This window comes from Crassostrea angulata, chromosome 5 (genome assembly GCF_025612915.1).
Source record: "Crassostrea angulata isolate pt1a10 chromosome 5, ASM2561291v2, whole genome shotgun sequence".
Classification (NCBI taxonomy): domain Eukaryota; kingdom Metazoa; phylum Mollusca; class Bivalvia; order Ostreida; family Ostreidae; genus Magallana; species Magallana angulata.
In genome coordinates, this window is record NC_069115.1 from 19,650,975 (window position 1) to 19,675,001 (window position 24,027).

At 33.3% G+C, this 24,027-nt stretch overlaps 2 protein-coding genes across 3 annotated transcripts; both read left to right on the forward strand.

The window, feature by feature from the left end:
• Positions 1-6,112: 6,112 nt before the first annotated feature.
• On the forward strand, positions 6,113-23,724 carry LOC128183261 (uncharacterized). Of its 2 annotated transcripts, none has more exons than XR_008243565.1 (3): positions 6,113-6,239; positions 8,494-8,724; positions 9,167-9,279. XR_008243565.1 is itself a non-coding variant. In XM_052852208.1 (3 exons), exon 3 carries the CDS (start codon positions 21,790-21,792, stop codon positions 23,434-23,436), a length of 1,647 nt encoding a protein of 548 aa, XP_052708168.1. In that variant the 5' UTR covers positions 6,123-6,239; positions 21,265-21,434; positions 21,731-21,789; the 3' UTR covers positions 23,437-23,724. The 2 variants fall into 2 exon arrangements, 1 of the variants encoding a protein (XP_052708168.1); XM_052852208.1 differs by lacking the exons at positions 8,494-8,724; positions 9,167-9,279 and adding exons at positions 21,265-21,434; positions 21,731-23,724 and having other exon boundaries at positions 6,123-6,239.
• Positions 13,585-17,758, forward strand: LOC128183272 (uncharacterized). Its single transcript, XM_052852219.1, has 4 exons — positions 13,585-13,695; positions 14,215-14,409; positions 15,031-15,169; positions 16,920-17,758. Exons 1-4 carry the CDS (start codon positions 13,585-13,587, stop codon positions 16,976-16,978), a joined length of 504 nt encoding a protein of 167 aa, XP_052708179.1. The 3' UTR covers positions 16,979-17,758.
• Positions 23,725-24,027: the final 303 nt, after the last annotated feature.

Sequence of the window (24,027 nt, forward strand, 5' to 3'; positions counted from 1 at the left end):
CGCTTTACAAAGTGGGGGGGGGGGCAGAACGAAAATATAGGGATTTGGAAGTTAACAACTTAACAGTATACCTCTACCAAATGTTTAGTTTTATATCTTGCGTAGAATTTTCTTATTCTGGTAAAAAATAGTATTTCATGAAGGTACAATGTCAAAGATTACATGTATACAAAAAAAGTGTAAAATTCGAATACTTTACAATATTTATTTTTTGTTTTTCTACCGAGGGACCATATGGCACAATATCTTTTGAACGCCCATTGTTGCTCAGGTGAGCGATGTGGCCCCATGGGCCTCTTGTATATTTATGAGTTATCTCCCTTCGATCAAATTCTCTCATATTGAAATTCAATTTCGATCGAAATTGGTAGGCCTGCTTAAACTGCCTTGGTAATAAACAATTCTTCAGAAATTATATGGTATTCTTTGAAAAGCTATGCCAATTTCCTTTGTCATCTTTCAATGTATTTGATTGTTTGATTTCATTGGGGGGGGGGGGGGGTGGGGGTGGGGGGGTGTTTTAAAACGGGGGTGGGGGGGGGTGGGGGGCGCTACTTAACCACATTTTAAAGGCAAGGTTATAGATGACCAGATTAAATGACCATAGTTGATATTTTAATGTACATTTACATTAGACAAGACTTATATTTACCACGACGGTTAATTCAAGAGAAATGTCCGACAAACGTGTACACCCGTCTCTCATTCATCTCTTGTCATGAATAAAAATAGAGCGGAAATTAATTTGTTCCGGATGTACATAATGGTGTTCTAATCTTTTATTAAAATATCGTTAATGATTTACAAATTCCTGTTATAATCATTTCACTGTTCACATTTCCCCCAGAAAAAAATGCCGTTTGAAACGTTCGTAAAATTTATACATAAAAACATGGAAGCGTTTACTAAGGATACAGGCACCTAGCACATGGAGGGGGGGGGGCGCCTGCCTCCCCCTCCCCCTCCCCCACTTTTTGTCGCAGCAGAGATTTTTCTAAATTTACATATTAAAAAGTTACCCCCCCCCACTTTTTTTTTTTTAGACAAACGAAAAATTGGAGTAAAGAGAAGAAAATGAACAGGAAAATTGAAGTTATATGTGAACTACGCTACCGCTCCCCCTCCCCTGATTAGGATTTTCAGGATTTTGCTTTTACTTTTTTTTATTGTCACAAGAATTTTTGGATGAGTCAAGAAGTAAGTAAGAATGCCTACAGTCTTTCTAAAAACGGCATTTTAAACAAGCTCTTGACCTCCCCTTTAATTAAAATGCTGTCAAATTGAATATAGGTATCGGGATTACTTTTCCCATCACTTAATAAACAATAAGACTCCCCGCTTACCAACCCTCTCCCCAATTAATAAATATACAGTTGTTTTATACATTGCTTGATTTTTCCTAGCTTAAGTATTTTGTAAAAAAATCAATATGAGTTATATCAGGGACGTATATCCAAGGCACGTAGCTTCGTGTTTGATAAAACTCCCTGATTTGTTACTTATTTCCTTCATATTAGATAAAAAATGAAAGTAAAAAATTTGATTTTTCATCGTGTTTTCAAAATATTTCAGCCCCGGTTCATCCTATCAAACACAGCTATTGTTATACAGCATTATTGAAATAATTTTATAACACGTATATATATCCTGAATTTCATAATCCTGTAGGCATGCGCATCTTTTATATTTACAAGATCTTGACCTTAAGTAAACTTTTTTTCTGCAATGAGCGCTATTCCTTCATAACCTGCATGTATCATAAAAAAAATATTTTATTGTTTATATTAACATCTTTCTTATAACATATATATATATTAATTTATTCTTCGTAAATATCAAGTACAATTAACTAAATTATTGTTGATATACATGTACATCATTACGTTAGATAAAAGAAATATACATGTAAACAATAAAATGCTTTCTTTGGTCATTCATGCAGGGTATGAAGGTAGCGACATATAAATAAAATAATGCTGTAATACCCGCGTTAGCAGGTTTTTTGTATTTTTTCTGCAATGATCACTTTCCTTCATAACACACGTGAATCGTAAAGAAATTTTATTAACTGTTTATATTTCTATCTTTTTTAACAAACCAATGAATTGATTATAAATAGTAAGTAAATTTAGAGTTTAACTAAATTATTGTTAATTTACATCAGTGTTTGTTTAGATGAAAGGAATAGCAAGTCGTCTTATATATAAATCTGAGTCTGTCATCGTCGAAGTAATTAATTTCGTGCAGTCCGTGATTTTTCATAGGTTGCTGAAAGGCTGAAAGCGTCGACTGATCTATAAACAGTGGTTAAAACTGGATCGTTTAGATTTCAGTCCTGTCAGTTTCTTTAGAGCTGTGAATTACAATTAATTTCCGTAATGTGGTAGAGTGTTATTTTTTAATTTGTTTTTATTTAAATGATTAAATAGCAAATGCAACCAATAATTTCTACAATTCGCGTTTTGAATATCCGCGATGACTTTCCGTAAATAATAAAAGCATACAATAGTTTTGGTTTTTTATTTTACTTATTCATATAAGTCCTGAGGCTAGTTATTGAAATCCTTGATTTTCATTGGTTGAGGGAGATTCCCGCCAAGTTCTTGGTACTGGTCAGTCAGAACTAGAAATATTTTCAGCCAGTTGTGAGGTCAATCTTGGTTCCTGGGTTATTTGACTATATATATATTTACATTAATTAATTACGACAGATTCCAGGACATTGACTGTAAGTTGACTTCTTTTTCATACTAATTCTTTATTTTCCATTAATTAATCTGTTTTTTACCTTTAATGTAATTTAAATGCAATATACTGAGTTTCACTTAGTAGTGATCAAATTAAACTTTGTTTGAATCAAAGTACATGTATATGAAGTTTGTATATCGGTTTTATATGTTTATTAATAGGGCTATTGGCCATTCAGTATTTTCACCCATTAATCGGGCCATACACCTAATTGGAACCCTGATCCATAATCAGGTATACATGTATAGAAATATGTATTATATTTATTATGCATAAGAGCTGTATAACTCATATAATTAGGGTCTTCCGTCTTCAGCGGAAGACCCTTCTATTATTCTATTGTTAGGGTCTTCCGTCTTCAGCGGAAGACCCTTCTATTATTCTATTGTTTCTTTTTCACTTTTCTTATTATTCTTTTTTTTTCTTACCGATTTTGTGCAAACGATTTCTCGGAGATGGCTGAGTCGATTTCGCTCAAATTTTCAATATTAACGTGTTTTTATCTAAAGCTGATACATTTGTTTTAATTTTTGAAAAAACACTTCCGGTCAGAAGTTATCGTCCGTTTACGATTTTAAAAAGTCAATTTTGTCTGTCGGGTTTCTCAAAAACGAGTAAAGATAAAAGGCTGAAAATTTCAGAGATGACAGATCTACCGTTTTTCTAATGTACCTCGGTCAAAAGAATGTCCGCCGTCACTTCCGGTCGTCACCGGGGGGAAATTTGAAAAATTGAATTTTTCGACTTTTTTATTTTTTAATATTTTTCTTCGAAATTTTTACACCTTATAGTGACCCTTTTACTGATTAAGAATATGTAATTAGTTTTAAAATCGATCAAGGCATTCTCAAGAAATTGAGCGTCAAAGTTCTGAAGCGGAGTCCGAGTAGCTCAGTCGTTATAGTCGTGGACATGGCCCAGGCGACCCGGGTTCAAGCCTCGAGTGCCGCAAATTTTTTTTCACTTTTTTTCGCTTAGATCTACGATTTTATCTTTGAATTGATAAGTTTAATCTTATCTTTTCAAAAATCGGACGGAAGACCCACTCGTTGCTCGCAACGAGATCGAATCTAGTTCTTATTATTCTTTTTTTTTCTTACCGATTTTGTGCAGACGATTTCTCGGAGATGGCTGGGTCGATTTCGCTCAAATTTTAAATATTAACGTGTTTTTATCTAAAGCTGATACATTTGTTTTAATTTTTGAAAAAACACTTCCGGTCAGAAGTTATCGTCCGTTTACGATTTTAAAAAGTCAATTTTGTCTGTCGGGTTTCTCAAAAACGAGTAAAGATAAAAGGCTGAAAATTTCAGAGATGACAGATCTACCGTTTTTCTAATGTACCTCGGTCAAGAGAACGTCCGCCGACACTTCCGGTCGTCACCGGAAGGAAATTTGAAAAATTGAATTTTTCGACTTTTTTATTTTTTAATATTTTTCTTTGAAATTTTAACACCTTATAGTGACCCTTTTTACTGATTCAGAATATGTAATTAGTTTTAAAATCGATCAAGGCATTCTCGAGAAATTAAGCGTCAAATTTCTGAAGCGAGAGTCCGAGTACCTCAGTCGATAGAGTCGTGGACATGGCGAAAGCGACCCGGGTTCAAGCCTGGAGTGCCGCAAATTTTTTTTTTAATATTTTTCGCTTCGATGTACTTTTCTATCTTTGAATTGATAAGTTTGATCAAATCTATTCAAAAATCGCACGGAAGACCCACTCGTTGCTCGCAACGAGATCGAATCTAGTTATTATTTATAATTGTGTACGTGAACTTATCAACGATCAAGTTCTTATATAAATTTATACGTCATATCACTTTGATATAAGGGGAATAACTCTTATGATTCTTTTGCATAATTTACTCAGTATATATTGTCAACTTTTAAAGAAATTAATTCATGTATAATTCTATGAAAATGTCATTGTATTAATATAATATGTTTATTGTTATAATGAATGCTTATACGCTATTGTTGACCTTTTACAGGGTTCATAATGAAATTATAATAAATCCATCGAACCTGAGACGTGGAGTTTTCATTTATACATATATAAAGAAAACGCTACTACAGTAAGAAATAGAAATAATCATACTTAAGGGTGCTTGCATGTAGACAGGACGGTGCATCCCCCCTTTTAATCGATATTTAAAAAAGATATAGTTCTTTCATTTCATATCTCTAACAACCTCTTATACAGTTTTTTTTCTCAAGTAAAAAATAACAGAAATGTCACGACTGGATTTCATTTTCTATTCACATTTGATTCCGTATACAAATTGAACGTGGACGTTGGGCAAGGATTCGAAATATGAAAGAGTTATCTGTGGTTATTGCAATAGACACGAAATAGCTACAATTCATTGCTAAATCCCAAAATCATGAAAATCCTAAACCGTGGAAGTGGGGGGGGGAAGAGAGAGAGAGAGAGAGAGAGAGAGAGAGAGAGAGAGAGAGAGAGAGAGAGAGAGAGAGAGTTACCTATAGTTCCAAAAAAAATCTTACTACCAAAATTATTTTTTTTCCAAATCATGAAATTCCTAATCCGTAATTTCACAATGCTAAACTAAATAGACAATCTCATATTTGACCAGCCAAAAGTTTATTGGCAAGATGTCGGTCGAGTTATGATTTTAACTGATCATAGAAAAATTTGTTTTAGTAATGATTCCTAAATGGAACTTTTGTGTGTGAAATTTTCAGTTCTAATCGTGACCACGCCCCTATAAATGATACATGCATGTACAATTTTAAGCAGTAACTAAGACTGACTTGAATACCTCCTACATTAAGTTTAAATTACATGTAGTCTGAAATATCTGAAGTTTTTCTGGCTTTTTCAACGATGTTAATATTTTACTTGCCAGGAAAACTATTTTACGTGCCAGGAAAACGTTCATGGCAAGTAAAATCGTAAAAAAAAAAGCCGAGAAAACGTCAGATATTTCGGACTAAGGTTAAATCAGAAGAAAACATACATTTTGTAGTAAAGCATTTTTCAGAGAATTTTTTGTTGTTGTAAATTCCAAAAGAATATGCACAGGATGGATAGTCTAAAGAAAAGAAGGTAACAATGCTTTCTTCATGTACTTCATTATGTATTTGCGTGGTCCCGGGAATGAATAACTAAAATGAATTGCAATTTTCACTTGTTAAAATATGGATTGCATAAAAATAAATTGCTTTTAAAATGAGATAAAAATATAAAAAAAAATATTTTAAGTTACCGATTCAAATCAACATAACTACCCCCCCCCCCCCCAACACATAACACACAACCCGTTTATATAGTAGTCGGGTTCAGAAAACAAAAAAACATCGAGATCGTCATACAATATTTTTTTTCGCACAAAGTTCATTTAAGTTGTTGGGAGAGGCTCCAAAAAATATTACTCATGAGAAACTTATTTGTTTGTTATTAGTGAGAAGGACATAGCCACATGTTTTATTCGGCGATATGTGTGACGTTAGCTGTTTTTATATCTTTGGTAAGTTAACGTTTTTATTGAGTTGGTCGATTATAGACAGATTGTTTGTATAAAACATCTTTTCAAAATACAGGTAACAAATTGATAGATGAATTGAACGTCAGTTGTAATGAGTTGAAAACCTGTGCATTATTTGTGCTGTAAAATGCATCTTTGTTTTAAGTATCTTAATCAGTTACTCTTTCGTAAAGAAATAGATCTGACACCCCCCCCCCCCCTTTCCAACAACACATACAGTCACACACCACATATGTCAGCCTTCAAGTCTAAAAAAAAATTACAGTTTTGTATATGTGCTTACTAATAACTAAGAAAACGTTTGCTACGATGTGATTTACAATGTGAACAAAAATATTATTGATTGTTCATAACATATGAATACCATGCACTTAAATCAGGTATCTTTACTTGCACACTAGAAAGAGAAAAGAAAACCCACTGAAAACTCACCAAGTCGTCCTTACCATTGAATGCATGTAAATGAAACAGCAACCACAGGTTTTGATCACTATCCTTATCTCCAATGCATGTTAATTTAAGAGGTGTACTTGTATGCTGGTCAGTTTCTCTTAAACATGCTTAAAAATAAAAATGCATTAATATAGCAATTGTCATAAATGCATCAAAAGTTCATTTTTATATAATGGTTGAATGGGTTATTTTTAGTTTTGTAAATATGTATGTTTGGTAGTCAATATGAATTTGAGCTGTTGCAGGAGTTCAAATTTCTCCTTTTGACCAAGTAAGTCATCAACAAAAATGCAATATTGCTGGTGTTCATTATCATGATCATAGGGTTAAAAAGGTCATTTCCTGTCAAAGGTTAAGCAGGTCACTTTGCATATTTTGAGTTTCTTGACATGTACATTTATCATGTTTATATTACATGTCAGACATGGGTTAAAATCACACAAAGACAAACTGAGTAAATTGCTTCATGATTTGTTTTAAAATAATCATATATTATTTTGTAACTTGAAATTTAAAATCAGCTGTAATGAAGCTGGTTGATAAAGGATCAAATTAAAGTCTGAGGTCATGCAGGAGAATGCTGATTTCGTTCATCTGTTAGCATGGTTAGTGTGCAATCTTATCTGAAATCAGTACTTAATTATTGTTGTATTATTATGTAGATAATGTATGTTGAAGTTCAAATTTGCCATGATTGTGAATATGATTAGTGAATTACCATGATTACAGGGATAAATTGTTAATCATTCAGAAATCAAAATTGGTTTATGTAACAATTTTTTTGAAAGATGTAACTATTGACATTTGAAAAATACACATTGTATATTCAATATGTATTATTAACATTAACATGTTTATTTGTACAAATGTACAAGTATATAATTGAATTTGCTTCATGACTGTAACCTTCACTATGGACATAATAGAGGGCACATTGTGCTTCTAGAAAACATCAGACATACCCAGTGCTATTAGGAATTACTGTATCTTAAAGATAAAGCATCATATGCAAGCAATAGATTATCTAATATCTACATAGTATGGAACATATTATATTTCAAAGCTGGCAAATGGCTTATCCACGGATAACATTGTTGTATAAGACAGGTGTGTCATGTACAGTACGTGTTAAATGGAGAATAACAAGCTCTATCTAATATAATACTTGACTATACGTGCATGCCATATTATTATCTGCATGGACTCATTTGCTAGAAACATGTACTGTTGATGTTTCTGTTCATTTAAAGCAATGAATATGTTGGGGCTACAAAACACAGAGTGTTAATTCTCTTAACCAGCCATGCATCATCATGGCCCCTCTGTCTTCCATTGTCCAATGATTAAATCGTGACCAACAGTCCAATACACACAGATGACACATACACACACAGTGTACAGAGTACGTGTAGTAGAGTACTAGCTAGTATATATACCACGTAATAAAATACCTCAGTCCATGGATGTGCATAATTGATTCATATGGATATGGTGGTCTATGAGTAATCATTGTTAATGATAAAAGAAACACCTGTAAGCAATATGCTACAATGTTACATGTATTTTGCACAGTACCCCCCCCCCCCCCCCAAAGGCTGTTGTATTCAGAGGGGGTTTCAGGTATCCAAACATGCATTGATCCAGATAATTTTTCCATTGAGGGTCAAGTGATCATATTTATTTATTTCATTTTTTTTCGGGGGGGGGGGGGGGTTCAAGGCATAAATCAATATTATACTTAACTATTTTTTTTACATGTACAATTATTTATTTGAATGAATAGGTCCACTCACAAGAGACTGTCTCCACCTCGAGCTCTTAGTATGAGCTGACGGTCAATACCATGGGCACTGACCCTCAGTAAACAGTACCGCCTGGGCTATGGAACCACCCCCGAGAACCTAACTTGGGTCAAGCAGGCCGTGGGTGATGCTGCCACCTACAATTGAACCTTCTTGTACCCAGTGATGCTGCCTCCTACCTCCTGTATCTGGTCATTGGACTCAGCCCCGGGGTAATGGATATATATATATATATATATATATATATATATATATATATATATATATATATATATATATATATATATATATATATATATATATATATATATATATATATATATATATATATATCAGGTGTCTTTTTGAATTATTGTGTTGTTTACATCCCTAAATTTTAAATCTTAGTAAAAGAAAAACTAAGAAAGGATGGGGAATCTGTATGCTGACAAAAGCTTACTTTGTTGTAAAATGTTATGTTTGAGTAAGCGTGAACCTAAGTTATCAAGTAAAAAACATGTACTCAATCTAGCAGAAGCTACATGTATTTAACAACAATATTGCTAATTTTAAAAAGAAAATACAGCCAAATTTTATTTTTAAAACATAAATTTACTGTATTTGGTTTGAATTTTTTAGGGACTATCCTTATTATCACATGCTTTATATTTGAAGTTTGTAGGTTTCAGTTTACATTGACGTAACATGTAATTGAAAACATGGAAGACGACAACGATATTGAAGACTAACAGTATCAGATCCTGTTTGTCTACATATTTGGAATAACGACTATGTAAGTAAATGAGTGGATTTTGAAACAGCTGGTATAATAATACTAGTACATGTAATTTTTTCAATGTTCTTAATGATCAAGAAATTCAACTTTTTGCTTTTAATAAACAGAGAGGTATATAGCAAACTAAGTAGAAGTGTTTAATAGGCGTTAACTCTAGAAAAGTTTCTACGTAATGTTTTAACTGACATTTGTCCAGTAAGATTGAAGCTCGGCAGAGTTCAAACATTGCCGCTCGTGACTTGAATGAGAGAGAGAGAGAGAGAGAAGAGAGAAAAATTATTTGAGTAATTATAGGTGTTGCCGATGAGGAAATCATCATTAGTTATAAACTGGCAAACAAATTAATTAAGATCTTTATATTACATGTTTATCCTTTATTGGTCTAACTTTAAAGCATTTTATAGAACGATTGTGAAATTTTTTTGGGCTGTTTACAACAGTGTCTTCATACATGTACAACATAGGCGTCTGAACTGGGGGGGTGGGGGTGGGGGACTAAACCCACTTTTTTTTGCAAATTTAGACCAAACCATCAGGCACATAGCACCAGGGAGGGCCAGCCCCTCTACTTTTTCTCGCCGTAAGATACAATATTTTATCTTAAAATTTTGAAGTATCAGGAAGCTGCCCCCCCCCCCCCCTCAATTTTCGGTGGAAAGTAGGAAATACGGATTAGGAATTTCATGATTTTGGGATTATTTTTTTTGGTAGGTAAAACTTTTTGGAGCTATACGCTGATTTCTGATAATTTATGAAAAAAAAAAATACCAGCTTTTGAACAAAATCATTTTTGGGCAAAATATTGCACAAAGGGTACCCTTATCGTACGGATAACTCCTCCCACAGTTTTCAAGATAGGAAGTTGTTCTTTTGCAGATTAATTGTACATATATTAGAGCCATCCATATTGCTAGGATTATGATTTCTGATAATTTATGAAAAAATACCAGCTTTTGAACTTTGTCATTTTTTGGCAAAATATTGCATATAGGGTACTCTATTTCACTGGATACAGTAGGTAGTGTTTATCAATTCAGGGTTGACATGGATTATGGATACAGTTCACGTAAGAGAAAACCTGGTTTGCTGTCACATTGACAGCTTTTCACTTGTTTGTTGTTTGTCAAGATTTCTGATGATTAGTCACCCCCCTTTCAATTTGCTTATGACGCCACTGTACAAGAATGGCATAACTAACCAACTTAATTACCTGGCATGGAGTTCGAGAGTATGGGTATTAAATATTTGGAAATGCGAACGAATGATTAGTTATGAATATAGACATAGTGAAACGGAAAGGCAAAGCAGGCAGATGCTTTGTGGGAAAATAAAAAAAATGGCGAACAAATTTGTCTAAAGAATGTTTCACATTGAGTAACCATGAAGAAAATGTTTATACCAAGTAATGTTACAACCTGTTTTATTCCAAGAAGATTCGGTATATTTTGATTAGAATGCTACCAGTATTACTTATAATGTAAAGCAGTTTCTTAAGTATTCGCACAATTTTCAATGTTTTACATTATTTATAAAGTTACATAGACATCGGTGTTCCCTGGTGAAAGAATTTCAAAACACATACATGTATTACATATGTAACATAAACAGAATTTGAAGAATTTGTCACTTTATGACTATTGATTGATAGTTTGCTCATCTGCGTCATCTATAATTTATTTCATAAACACACACACACACACTCTCTCTCTCTCTCTCTTTCTCTCTCTCTCAAATTAAGTCACGAGCGGTAATAATGTTTTAACTCAGCCCTACTACGACCTGATTGGACAAAGGTCAGTCAAATCATTACGCTTAAACTTTTCTGGAGTTAGCGCCTATTAAACGCTTCTACGCAGTTCGCTGTATGATAACAGTATTTTTTCCTGTTATTAACATGAATAGGGTTTAAAAAATTAATTTTTAGATTAATTTACTTATTTATAAAAGAATGGTAAATTGTTATCATATCTCATTGGTTTCTTTATTTTGCAATTTGTTAATTCCCATATCGAATGTTGTAGCTGTCGGTCACAAGCTCGAAGGTTAAATTACTCGAGGCATCTATATTATACTAGGTAGTTTGTATTTTTGCTCAGTACCTTTTTAGGTCACCTGAGTCACTCAGGTGACCTATTGCAATTGGTCTTCGTCCGTCGTCGTGCGTTGTGCGTCGTGCGTTAACAATTTTACAATTTTTAACTTTTTCTTGAAAACTACCAGGCCAATCGTTACCATTTTTGGTGTGAAGCATCTCTATGGTAAGAAAAATCTAAATTGTGAAATTTATGGCTCTACCACCCCTGGGGTGCCACGGGCGGGGCCAAATATGCAAAAAAAGCCAAATTTTCAAAAATCTTCTTCTTTACTTCCACACATGTGAGGAAAAAACTGAATGCATGGTTATGATGTCCATGAAGCCCTCTACCTTAATTGTGAAATTCATGACCCCTCGGTCAGGGGTTCAGGCTCTAGGGTGAGGCCGATATGGCCAAATAGTAAAAATGTATTAAATATTAGAAAATCTTCTTCTCTACTACCATATATATTTGTTAAAAACTAAATGCATGATTATGATGTCCATGAAGCCCTCTTCCTAAATTGTGAAATTCATGATCCCTGGGTCAGGGGTTCAGGCTCTAGGGTGGGGCCAATATGGCCATATAGTAAAAATGTTTCAAATCTTAGAAAATCTTCTTCTCTACTATCATATATATTTGTTAAAAACTATATGCATGATTATGATGTCCATGAAGCCCTCTACCTAAATTGTGAAATTCATGACCCCTGGGTCAGGGGTTCAGGCTCTAGGGTGGGGCCGATATGGCCAAATAGTAAAAATGTATTAAATCTTAGAAAATCTTCTTCTCTACTCCCATATATATTTGTTAAAAACTAAATGCATGGTTATGATGTCCATGAAGCCCTCTACCTTAATTGTGAAATTCATGACCCCTCGGTCAGGGGTTCAGGCTCTAGGGTGAGGCCGATATGGCCAAATAGTAAAAATGTATTAAATCTTAGAAAATCTTCTTCTCTACTCTCATATATATTTGTTAAAAACTAAATGCAAGATTATGATGTCCATGAGGCTCTCTACTAAAATTGTGAAATTCATGACCCTTTTGTTAGGTGTTCATGCTCTAGGGTGGGGCCAATATGGCCATATAGTAAAAATGATTTAAATCTTAAAAATCTACTTCTCTACTCCCACACATGTGGGCAAAAAACTGAATACATGGTTATGATATCCACAATCTCCTTTACCTAAATTGTGAAATTCATGGCCCCAGGGTCAGGGGTTCAGGCTCTAGGGTGAGGCCGATATGGCAATAAAGTGTTAATGCATATAATGTTTAAAAATCTTCTTCTCTATTCTCACACATCTGTATAAAAAAAAAACCGACTAATAATTATGTTTACCAGGAAGTCGTCTACTGAAATTTTAATTTTCATGTCCCCTGGGGTATGGGTTTTGACTCTAGGGCAGGGCCAAAATGGATGTATAGATGTTAATGCATATAACGTTAAAAAATTATCTTCTTTACTCCCACACACCTGAAAGGAAAACTGAATTCATTATTTTGTAGACCAGATCTTTTAGTTTTTCACCAACATTATAGGTTTCACAGTTCTTTTTGAATTAAATGTGGTTGTCATTACAAATTTATAATTTTTCTACTCCAGTATGAAACCTAATTAATTAGATGCATATATGAGACTCCATGACAAGTTTGTGTATTGGATATATGCTACTCAGGTGACCGTTAAGGCCAATTGGCCTCTTGTTAAATTTTATGTTATAATTTTTTGTTTTAATTACATAACGATGTTACAGTAACATACTTTTCAAAAGTTCCTTATGATATCAAATCAACCGGGTGAGAAAGTTACTGGTAATCAATAAAAAACACCTAATATTTAGTCGAGTATCTCAAACCAGTAAAAATTGTTTGCAGTTTTTTTTAAAAATGCAAGTATTGACTTGTATAAATAGTTATAGAGTATTTTTGTGATGATATAATCTTCAACTTTTGACATATATTATAATATTGCAATGTCAAAAATTTTACTGAGAACAAAAATACCAAAATTTTGTCTGCATGCCAGTGTAAACATGATAAATCTTTTGAAATTGTAAATATTGCAAATTCTAAAAAGCTACATCTGAAAAAAAAGGATAAATTGTTTAAGACTTTTCAGTATTTAGCAAACAGTAATTATAGATATTGATAAACATGATATAAAGAAGATAAAATTAAAAATTTCTTTTTCTCTTCTATGTATTTAGCCGCCATTTATGAAGAGCAAGAAATCCCTGACCAATGGTAAAGTTGTTCATTCTGAGCCTGATGTGTTATGTTTTACATCGGATCCCAGTAGAAAAAGGCCTGTTCTAGTTATATGTGAGGTATTGTAATTATAGACATGTATCTCCCCATCATGAGTATTATATATCGTATACTTATAGAAAATATACCGAAAATGTGCCTACCCGTGTGGTATAAACCCTAGGGGTGTGATAGGGATGTGATATGAATATTGTAACACACCCCTCTTCGGCAGTCTTCGGATTTTATATCACACCCCTTTTCGTTAACCATTAGCTATTATGACGTAGAGTTCAGTATGCGTCGTGTAACTTCGATCTCCGAGTATGAAGTCAAATAGTACGTAGACGTCAACCTGGCATACAAACATCTGGCGCAAAATTCCTTGGTCGTCATATATCAGCGACCTCGGGCTAATATAGGATGCGATGTAAAAATTGCCATGTAATAATCTATATATATTGTATATAACATTGAACAGTGCCATATTATGCACTTGTTTTATGCATGGAATTTTTTTTACTAGAATGAGCAATTCTGTATTTTGTTACTTCAAACTTGCCAGTAAATATATTTGTCAATTCTATTTTTTTTTGCAGGTAAAGAAAATTGAACCCGGAGAAAATACGCTAGACCATCCTAAGAAAAAGATCAGGTCACTGAATACATCTACCTCCAGTATATCAAATATACCCGACTCAAAATTTGCTCCACATATATGGGATCTCTTTGTTCATATGGAAAAATCAGTCTCAGCAATGGCTGTTCTTGGGGTGGCTGTTGATAAAACACACGTAAGACAATGCTATATCATTTTCATTGTACTTTTTAAAATGACGAAATAAAATTGAATTGTTTCCCAGAGAAAACAATTGTTGGTGGGAGAAAGCTAAGGCAAGCATTGGAGAGACAATTTGCAATATTACCCTTGCTGGTTTGCATACGCTATTCATTTTTTAATAACTAAATGTTGTAACATGAAAACATCTATTCTCAAAATATTTAAATTTTTAATTTCCCCCCTACAGGACTGTATTCCATACTATTTCCACACTATTTTTCCTATTTTAAATCGATTTGATTTATTAATCAGAAACAAGTAGAAAAAAAAGATTTGGCCACACAAATTTATTTATGTGCCACCTAAAAATTTTGCCTAAAAAATAATAGTTTTATTATTGAATTGCTCACCTGCTTGTACTTTTTTTCATCAGATGTCCGATGAACTAGAAATTATATTGTCATGGCCCTCCCTTACATGTACATTTGCATTGTCATTCTTTGGTTCAAATGCTTTATCTAATATCTTTATGACACAATAATTGAAATTGAACAATACCCGCCTCCTGATTGCAAGCTTTACAATAATAATAATAACTCATACACTAAACGGTGCCATTTTATTTCTTTTACAGGTCCGGTTTACTCTTCTTATTGTAAATGAAACAACTAAGGAAATGTTGAAAACATCGGATGGAAGGGGACCTGTACATTTTGAGGGACTGGTGGAAAACCCTCGGTTTTACTACAGAAAACAGATGAACTATCTTAAAGGTCATATGAAACGATTTTTAACACTATGATTTTCTTTCATGAATATAAAGCTTGGTATAAACAAATGTTAAAATACATGATGCAAGATTTTTTTGCTTTTGCATTACTGAGAAATAACCGTGAAAACTGAGCACCTGAAAAAATTCTTGCCCGCTTATCGTTCTTGATTTTGTGGATTTATGACGTCACAAAGACCCACCGATGTAAACAATGCATTAAAACTAGTGTAATTTTACAGTAGTTTATTGATTAAATTTTAGTAATTTTTGCATATATGAACGTGTCTTTCTTTTCAAATGAGATCATTTGATTTCGTAGTAGCCTACAGATGACTTAGTTTTAATTGGTCGTTAATGAATAAATCTAATATCAGCTTCTCACAAAAGTAAAATCATGATGAAGATCCCGTACTGGAGTGGAAATTTAACGAAAGAAATGCTCCAACATTTACAGCTGATTAATGAATTATCCTTATCCTTTTGAAATAGAAACATCCTTTTCTTCTTCGGTACGTATAATGATTGAGCTACATTTAAAGGGAATTAAAGCATTTAAATTGATTTGATTTATTTTGTCACATAAAAAAGTATATAAGGCAGGCCAATGAAAATGTTTGAGGCATTGTGTACATAGGTTGTATTTAAGAGCTGCTATAAAATGCCGCAAAATTATTCTTAAATTTTATTTCGAAATAATATAAATTTCTGACTTATTGATATAAACATGTAGCAATATCTTTAGAAAATACTTTGTGTACACGTGTATTAACGTTTTATTAAATTAGATCGCGGAAATATGTCATTTAAGGATTTAGAAATGTATCGGTACAATAAATCGGTTGTTTGATAAAAATAGTTGTGAACGAATGTGAAGATAATCAACAGATTTTATTAAGAACAAGCATCAATAATGATAAAAAAAAAACGAAAGAAAACATTGCGGAAGAAAGTGAGATAAAAGGGATCTGTGAGTAAACACCGCACATACACGTTTTAAAATCAAAACACCGCACATTCAAGTACACGTTTCAAAAACAAAACATTTGAAGAAATTTCTCTTAGACTAAAAATAATTAAATGGTAACATATTTGTGAATTTGAAAGTGAAACAAACAATATAATCGTGAAGCGAATGAGGCACAATGAGGCCTACAAGTTGTTTAGAAAAAAAATCTTAATGAATTGCATGGACGTGCAAATGGGAAAAAACGATCAGACTTATTTTTGAATTTGTCAATTTCATTAAAAAGATCAAAATAAAACATATAAATATGCTTAAATTAAAATTATATTATACTTGCATGTGGATCTATGAAGAAAATCATTTATTCTCCCTGCAGTCTCGAAACTGAATATCATTATGTACACGCTATTACATGTAAATAAAAACGCACACGATTTCATTTCTTGAGAGAAAAAATACTGACGTGGTTGATTATTGTATAATTATACAAGTTTTTATATAAAATAGTATTTTTTTTTCTTTTAAAATGCTGCAAAATGACATGGATATTTGTATTCACAACATAGCTTTATAAGGCGATTGGGTCTTACTGACGTCATAAGCAAGGGAGGTAAGCCGCGTAAGTCAATGTTCCTTTTCCCGATTAAGTAATTTGGATCGACTGTGGCGCTCACATTTTGCATAAAATATCCAAAAAACAATGTCAGTCTTATTAAATAGGCACTTATGAACTCATTCCCGTATATAACTCAATATGGTCAGGATATCGTTTCATATGACCTTTAAGAGAGAGGAAAGAGAGGAATTGTTGAAATGTCTGCTTTATGTTGGAATGATGCAAAATAGATTTTAAAAATCGAATTGTGTCTTAAATATTTTTTAAAATATAATTTTCATTTATCTGCATGGTACTTAAAAAGACTTGGACGTGATTTAAGATCAAAAATTTTATTTTTATTTTTTATGTATAAAAGGGTTTACTGGTGCATTTTAAATTATTGACCAAAATATAGAATGTTAAGTTAAAGTACAAGCGAGATACAGATGTAAGAATTGATTGTTATGGAAACAAAGCTCGAGTCTCATAGTTGTTTACGAAAAATGTAATGTTGAGAATTGCCATTTCTTAGACAAAATGACATGTAAAAACAATTTAAACTAATTCAATATCTTTATAAAATACTTTTATCAACATAAGAAAGATGCATTTGATTGAAATTTACACCACTATAACACACATGTAAAAATGACAATATTTGAGCTTTGTTTACAAAACAAAGAATTAGGAACTCTGTATCTTGCTTACAACTTGATATTTGACTTTATAATTTTGACATAGCATTTGTGAAATTTATGTCTTGTACTCGTACTAATGTAAAAAAAAAATCTGAACAAAATTATGTTATTTTATTATCAAAATATTCAGTCTGATATAATAGTCTGTCTTCCATAATTCTACTTCATCCTATTTTCATTGTTTATATTGTATATTTATAATTATTCAATATTTATTTACTAATTATCTTTGCATTTATAAAATGCATCTCTGACTTGTGAACTGTATATATAATGACTGACCTCATGTACCATTTCTTGGTTTGAGTGAATAAACTGAACTGAATTGAATTGAATTGAGTTATCCCCCTTTCATCAATTGATAGAGTGTCCAACCTAATACCGCATCTTGGTTCGGTTTAATTTACAATTAAGAGATCTGGTGTATTTAATCTTTTTGGCTAGTTAATAGGTGTTTTACGGAGAAAGTAATTAGTAAGGCATTGTAATAAATCTTTACGCATGCTAACGATTAATTAAAAACATACGCATTGTTATTTTGAAAGATATATATATGCGAAATTTTAATGAGTTGTAAATTTATTATATATATATATATATATATATATATATATATATATATATATATATATATATATATATATATATATATATATATATATATATATATATATATTTAAAAATTATGACGATATTGACAGCAACTGATCGAAGACAATATAAATCTGTCTGTCAATGTATATAAGTTATTAGATTAATAATAGATATTTATGTAATTAACATGATGTTAGAAACATCGCACAGTATGATGTAAAAATCTATAACTCTATTGTACGACTGAACTAGGCACGGCACGTGCATTTGGAGGACGGAATAGCATTCTTTTGTTTATGAATGTGGTTAAGGGTTCGAGTCGCGGCCATGCACAACATTAGAATCACGGGCACTAATGCGCTTATATATTTACGTTGAATTTCAATCATCCCATATTATAACAGTAAACAAAAATACATGTAGCTATATATTACATGTGTATTTAACAATAGGATGCATGCACGGAACCAGATCCAGAATTTGTTTTCACTGGGGGGAGGGGGGAGGGGTCCAATGGATATGTGTGATTGCACGGGGGATGAGGTTGGGGGGGGGGGGGGGAGTCCGAGGCCTATCTTAAGTTTACTAGGTGAATTTAATAAAATTGATTATTACTTTTTTTTTGGGGGGGGGGAATTAGTGGGAGGGGGGGGGGATGGTAGGTGGGTGCCGCTCTTTTAATTTAGTGTACATGAGATTTTTACTTTTTTCGCAAATAGAAAAAATCGCTTAAAATAAAGCTGAGTTTGTAATGTTGGTTTGTATTCTATATAAACTTACATACAGTCATGTAAAAGGTTTGTGTGCAAAAATGTACAAAATTAGGTATAAGAAATGTTTACTCTAGCAGTAATAAATTATGTGGTATTCCGTTCACAGTTGGTCTGGGGTTTTTAAAGAGCTTCCTTCGGGATTTCATTCATGTATCTAAAATATGGGAAAGTGAACTGGAAGTTAGTAATTACAAGTACATGTTTAGGCTTAATCCAGCAGAATACCGTGTGTGATTTCATTAATAAATCGTCTCTGATATAATGTTGATATACACAATGCATAATGTACTCCAAGTACACATATACCTGTATATACTACAATGTATAGGTTTTATCCTGATCAAAAAGTTAAAACTACTTATAAGAGTATCCTTGTTTCCTTGAGAAGGGTGTGCTGGGTCAATACTGAGTATATGTATTTTTCACAGATAAATTTTGAACAAATTTGAAATTCCCGGTAGCAGGCAGAATGTTTAGTACCCTCCCCCCACCCACCCCGAACTTTCATCCTTTAAATCCGCGCCCATGTTTCAAGCTACGATGTATAGTTACACACGATATAATCAGAATCAAGTTCAATGATCTGCAAATAAGGTTGATGCTGGCAAAATAGTTTTAAAAAGGACCATTTGAAAAAAAAAATCACCTATTCCTATTACCTACCAAGTGATCTCTTTTTAATTTAATTAAAGAAGCTATGGTGTTTATTTACAATTACACAAACCTAAAAACATTTAACTTGCGGAAACGTATGCTTTGTTGAAATCGGTTCAAATGCTGTTGACACATTGTATTTACTGCGAATTAAGGTACTTCACTACACCGAGACTTATACCTTTAAGACACTACGTCACAAGATGGCGATTTAAATGTTTGTATCAATCGATTCAGGTGTGTATCGGGCTTATGAACCGCAGGTCATGAGTTCGAATCCACCTGAGGCTTTTGTTTATTTTTACTGAATGACATTTTTTGAAGATATCATTTTTTATCTAAAATTGCACATTTTTTTTCGTCTATTTGATATATATACTTCTTATCAATCATGCTTCATATCATAATCAAGAAATTGTCTGCTGATTTGAGAAACTATTTCAAGGTGTAGTGAGGCACCTTAAATCAAGAAAGACAATTAATCATCAATTAAAATGTCTGTTCGATAGATTTTATCCGCATAGTTGCTACCATGATTACTTCGACTGTCGTAAGATTTTAATACAAGCCCGTAGCAATTTGTTTTTTTTTTTTGGGGGGGGGGTCGCCAACACATTTTCTTTTAATATAATGTATCCCCCCCCCAAAAAAAAAGAAAAAAAAAAGAAAAAAAAAAACTTTTTCGGAGAATATTTAAATACATATACAAGGTTCTCTTCCAAAATCGAAGCTACGTGTTTGTTATGGTGATATCAATGATTCTTGTTTCAAATTTATTGTTTTTCTATCCAAACACAGTTTTTTTCTCTCCATTTTTAATTTCGCCTATCTCTTTTATTTAATTATCTTACTATTCCACGTGATGAACAAGCAAGTTTCCAAATATGCCACCCAGACTCCCCCCCCCCTCCCCCCGTTCCCTGCAATATTTAAATTTCTTTAGATTTATATTGTAAAATTATCAAAAATATGCCTCAGCCCCCCCCCCCCCCTCAAACCCCCATCCCCCCCTTCAAACCCCCTGCCCGGGCAAACGGCAAACTCAAGAAATTGTCGGACCCTCCCCCTGGAAAAAAATTCTGATTTCACGCATGAGCTGGATCATTAAGTACTTCGTTCATTATTTGAATAAACACATAGTAAAATTACCCATATTTTGGGTAATTTTACTATGCATATATATATTTTGATTTACAAACGATGGTGGATGGGGGGGGGGGGGTGGTCCGAATCTCCAAACCCTCCGCCTTTGTAGATCCGCGCATGTTAATTTACCAAAAAATGTCGGCTGGGGAAGGGGGGGTGGGTTAAGCGCTAACGTGCCTGCGTTTCAGACGCAAGTTTTCCAGTCCTTTAACCAACATTTTTTTTTCTGAGATGCATTGTTTAGAATTATTATTTGTAAGCTCTTACTGAATAATACTAACAATTATCTATGGAAGTTTCTAGACTCTCCATACTGTAATAAAATCCCAACTTCCCAGTTGTTTAATTATTACGTCAATTTTAAAAGAAAAAATGAATAAATAAACACACTGTACATAAGAATTTTACATACTGCATACTGTTTTAGACACGACTGACGTAGCATTAGAGAGGCAACAGCGGGGGCCTGCCTAAACTTTTTCTCGTAAAATTTGTTTTTATTAAGCATGCAAAAAATGTGAATTATCATTGAGTTGCAAACCCCCCCCCCCCCCCCAAATAAGATATAGCATCTGTGTACTCCTACCGTAGATACCTGTAAAACAGGTAAAAGGATATAGAGTCTACATGGAAAAAAAACAAATTAAACGATATTTTATTTTCTTTCAGTAGAGGGAGTGATTATTGTCTGTGTAAGAAATGCACGGAAACCTCCATAGATAGACGCTCCCTCATATCCACCACTGCATTTTATCACGTGTCTAGACGGAGCGCATACCAAAGCCATAGCGGCCAGACCAGGAAGTAAAATACCTGAGTCGCCATGTTGGAGAGAGAAGGTTTGTGATTTGTTTATAAACAAATGACCTGTGTTTAACGAGTTTAACGAGTTATATATAATAAGAATTAGTTGACTTTATCAGACAAATGTCTTGTTTTATTTGTAATTGCTTATAGAAGTCAAAATGAGCGAAGTATTTATATTAATTATTTAAAGGTCATAATAAAGAACGAAAACTAGTTTACTTGCACTTGCTAATCCTCACCTAGTTTTTTTTACTGGGAGCTTTACAATAATTTGGTTAATGTACTTATTCAAAACCTTATTTTAGTTGATTTTATGATTTTTTTTCAGCATTCTCTGAACAAATCTATTAAGGTGTCTGACCATGTACCCCCGTACTTGGGCCCAGGATGTGTTACGTTGTCATCTCTGTGAGACCGCGGGCCCCCCATATGTACTGTGACATTTGTCATATACATCTGTGTAAAGCCTGTGTGGGGGAACATCTCTCTGATGAATCCAAAGAACACAAAGTGGTAACATTCAAAAAGCGGGGATTCGCACCTGAATGTTCAAAACATTCCAGAAAATTATGTGAACTTTATTGCGAACAATGTAACATTCCTATTTGTTTGCAGTGTATCTCCTCTGGTGAACATTCAGGACACAAAGCAATTGAAATTTTTAAAAGTCTTGAAACCAAGAAAGAAGTATTACAGAGAGATTTACAAGAATTAGAGAAATTGATTTATCCTAAATACCACGAGATTGTATCTAATATCCCAGTTCAGAAAGCTGATCTGCAAAAAAACTCCAAGAAATTAACAACAGCTTTACACAAACATGGAGAAGACTTGCACAGAGAAATAGACATTGCCATCCAAAAACTGAAATCTGACGTGGATGAAATGGAATCCAAACACCTGGTTGTCCTTGATAAGCAGGAAAATGAAATCAAACACAGTATTTCTGAAATTACAAAGTGCATCGCTGATCTGAAGAAATTACTGAACTCCAATGATGTCAGCCTTGTCTCTGCCTACAACTCAAGGAATACTGAATTCAGAAGATTGCCTCCTAAACTCACAGTTTCCTTACCAAGATTCACCCCTCAGAAGATTAACAAAGAACAGATTTATCAGCAGATTGGTTCTCTGTCAGCGTTATCCATCAAAACAGAAGAACATGGCTACACAATGGATTCTCCTGGTGCTGAGTCCTCTCCCATTGACAGACCGTTCATTGATGTACCACGGATCATCACAGATATACACACAGAGTATGGACAATCTAATAAATTACTCAGTGTGTCCTGTCTGAGTGATGATGAACTGTGGACGAGTGGCATGGACAACATGATGAAACTCTACAACCTCCACAGTAAACTAGTGAAGTCAATCCAAACCAAGTCAGGGAAGATACCATCTGACACAGCAGTGACACAGAGTGGTGAGCTAGTTTATACTGATGTCAGTGATAGAACTGTGAACATAGTGAAGAATACACAGATACAGACAGTGATCAGACTACAGGGGTGGAGACCTCTCTATGTCTGTAGTACCTCCTCTTGTGGCCTCCTGGTTGTCATGATCACTGATGATAAGAAACAATCGAAAGTTGTGCGTTATTCTGGCTCCACAGAGAAACAAACGATTCAATACAATGATATTGGTCAACCTCTCTATTCATCTGATACTTACCCTAAATACATCAGTGAGAACAAGAACCTAGATATCTGTGTAGCTGACTATAGTGCCAGTGCAGTAGTGGTAGTCAATCAGGCCGGGAAACTCCGGTTTACCTACACTGGTACTCCCTCTACTACCAAGGAATCATTTTATCCAGCCGGCATCACTACAGACAGCCAGGGTCGGATCCTGACAACAGACCATAACAACCACCGTATCCACATCCTGGATCAGGACGGACAGTTCCTCCGCTACATAGACAACTGTCATTTACAGATTTCATCAGGTTTATGTGTCGACACCAGAAACAACGTCTTTGTGGCTGAATGGAAAACTGGTAAAGTGAAGAAAATCCAATATTACATGTAAACAAACTGTGATCACAATGTCACATGTCAACAAAGTGAACATCAAATAACAATGTAGATAATTATTAACTGATTAGATTTGTAAAATGTTTTAAATATCAATAAACTGTTTATATATATCAGAAGTAACAAAAGTGTGTTTGTTGTATGTTTCATCAAACTATGAAGAATGTAAACATTGAGAGACTGTATATCAGTTATGTATATATGCATATGATTACTGTATGTTTCTATATTTTACATACTTTACATGTATTAAAAAGAAATGAAATAAAATATAATTATTCAACATGTGTTCAAGAAGTAGAATATATCTTATCTCTGGAAATATTTTTTTTTTACATTTTTGAATGCCTAGGGATCTACATGTATATATTAGAACTGATAAATATTAATATTATATTAGATGCAATCTTTTGACACTTATTTAAGAATTAAGAATCAATATAATATGAATTGGCTAGACATGCACAGACTACTCTTTAAAAGTTCTTGTGTCCTTTATGCGTGTTCATAACTAAAGAAAAATACATGTATTACAACATTGCATTTCGTTAGATCTCTAGTACATATAATTTTTATGATAGTATTC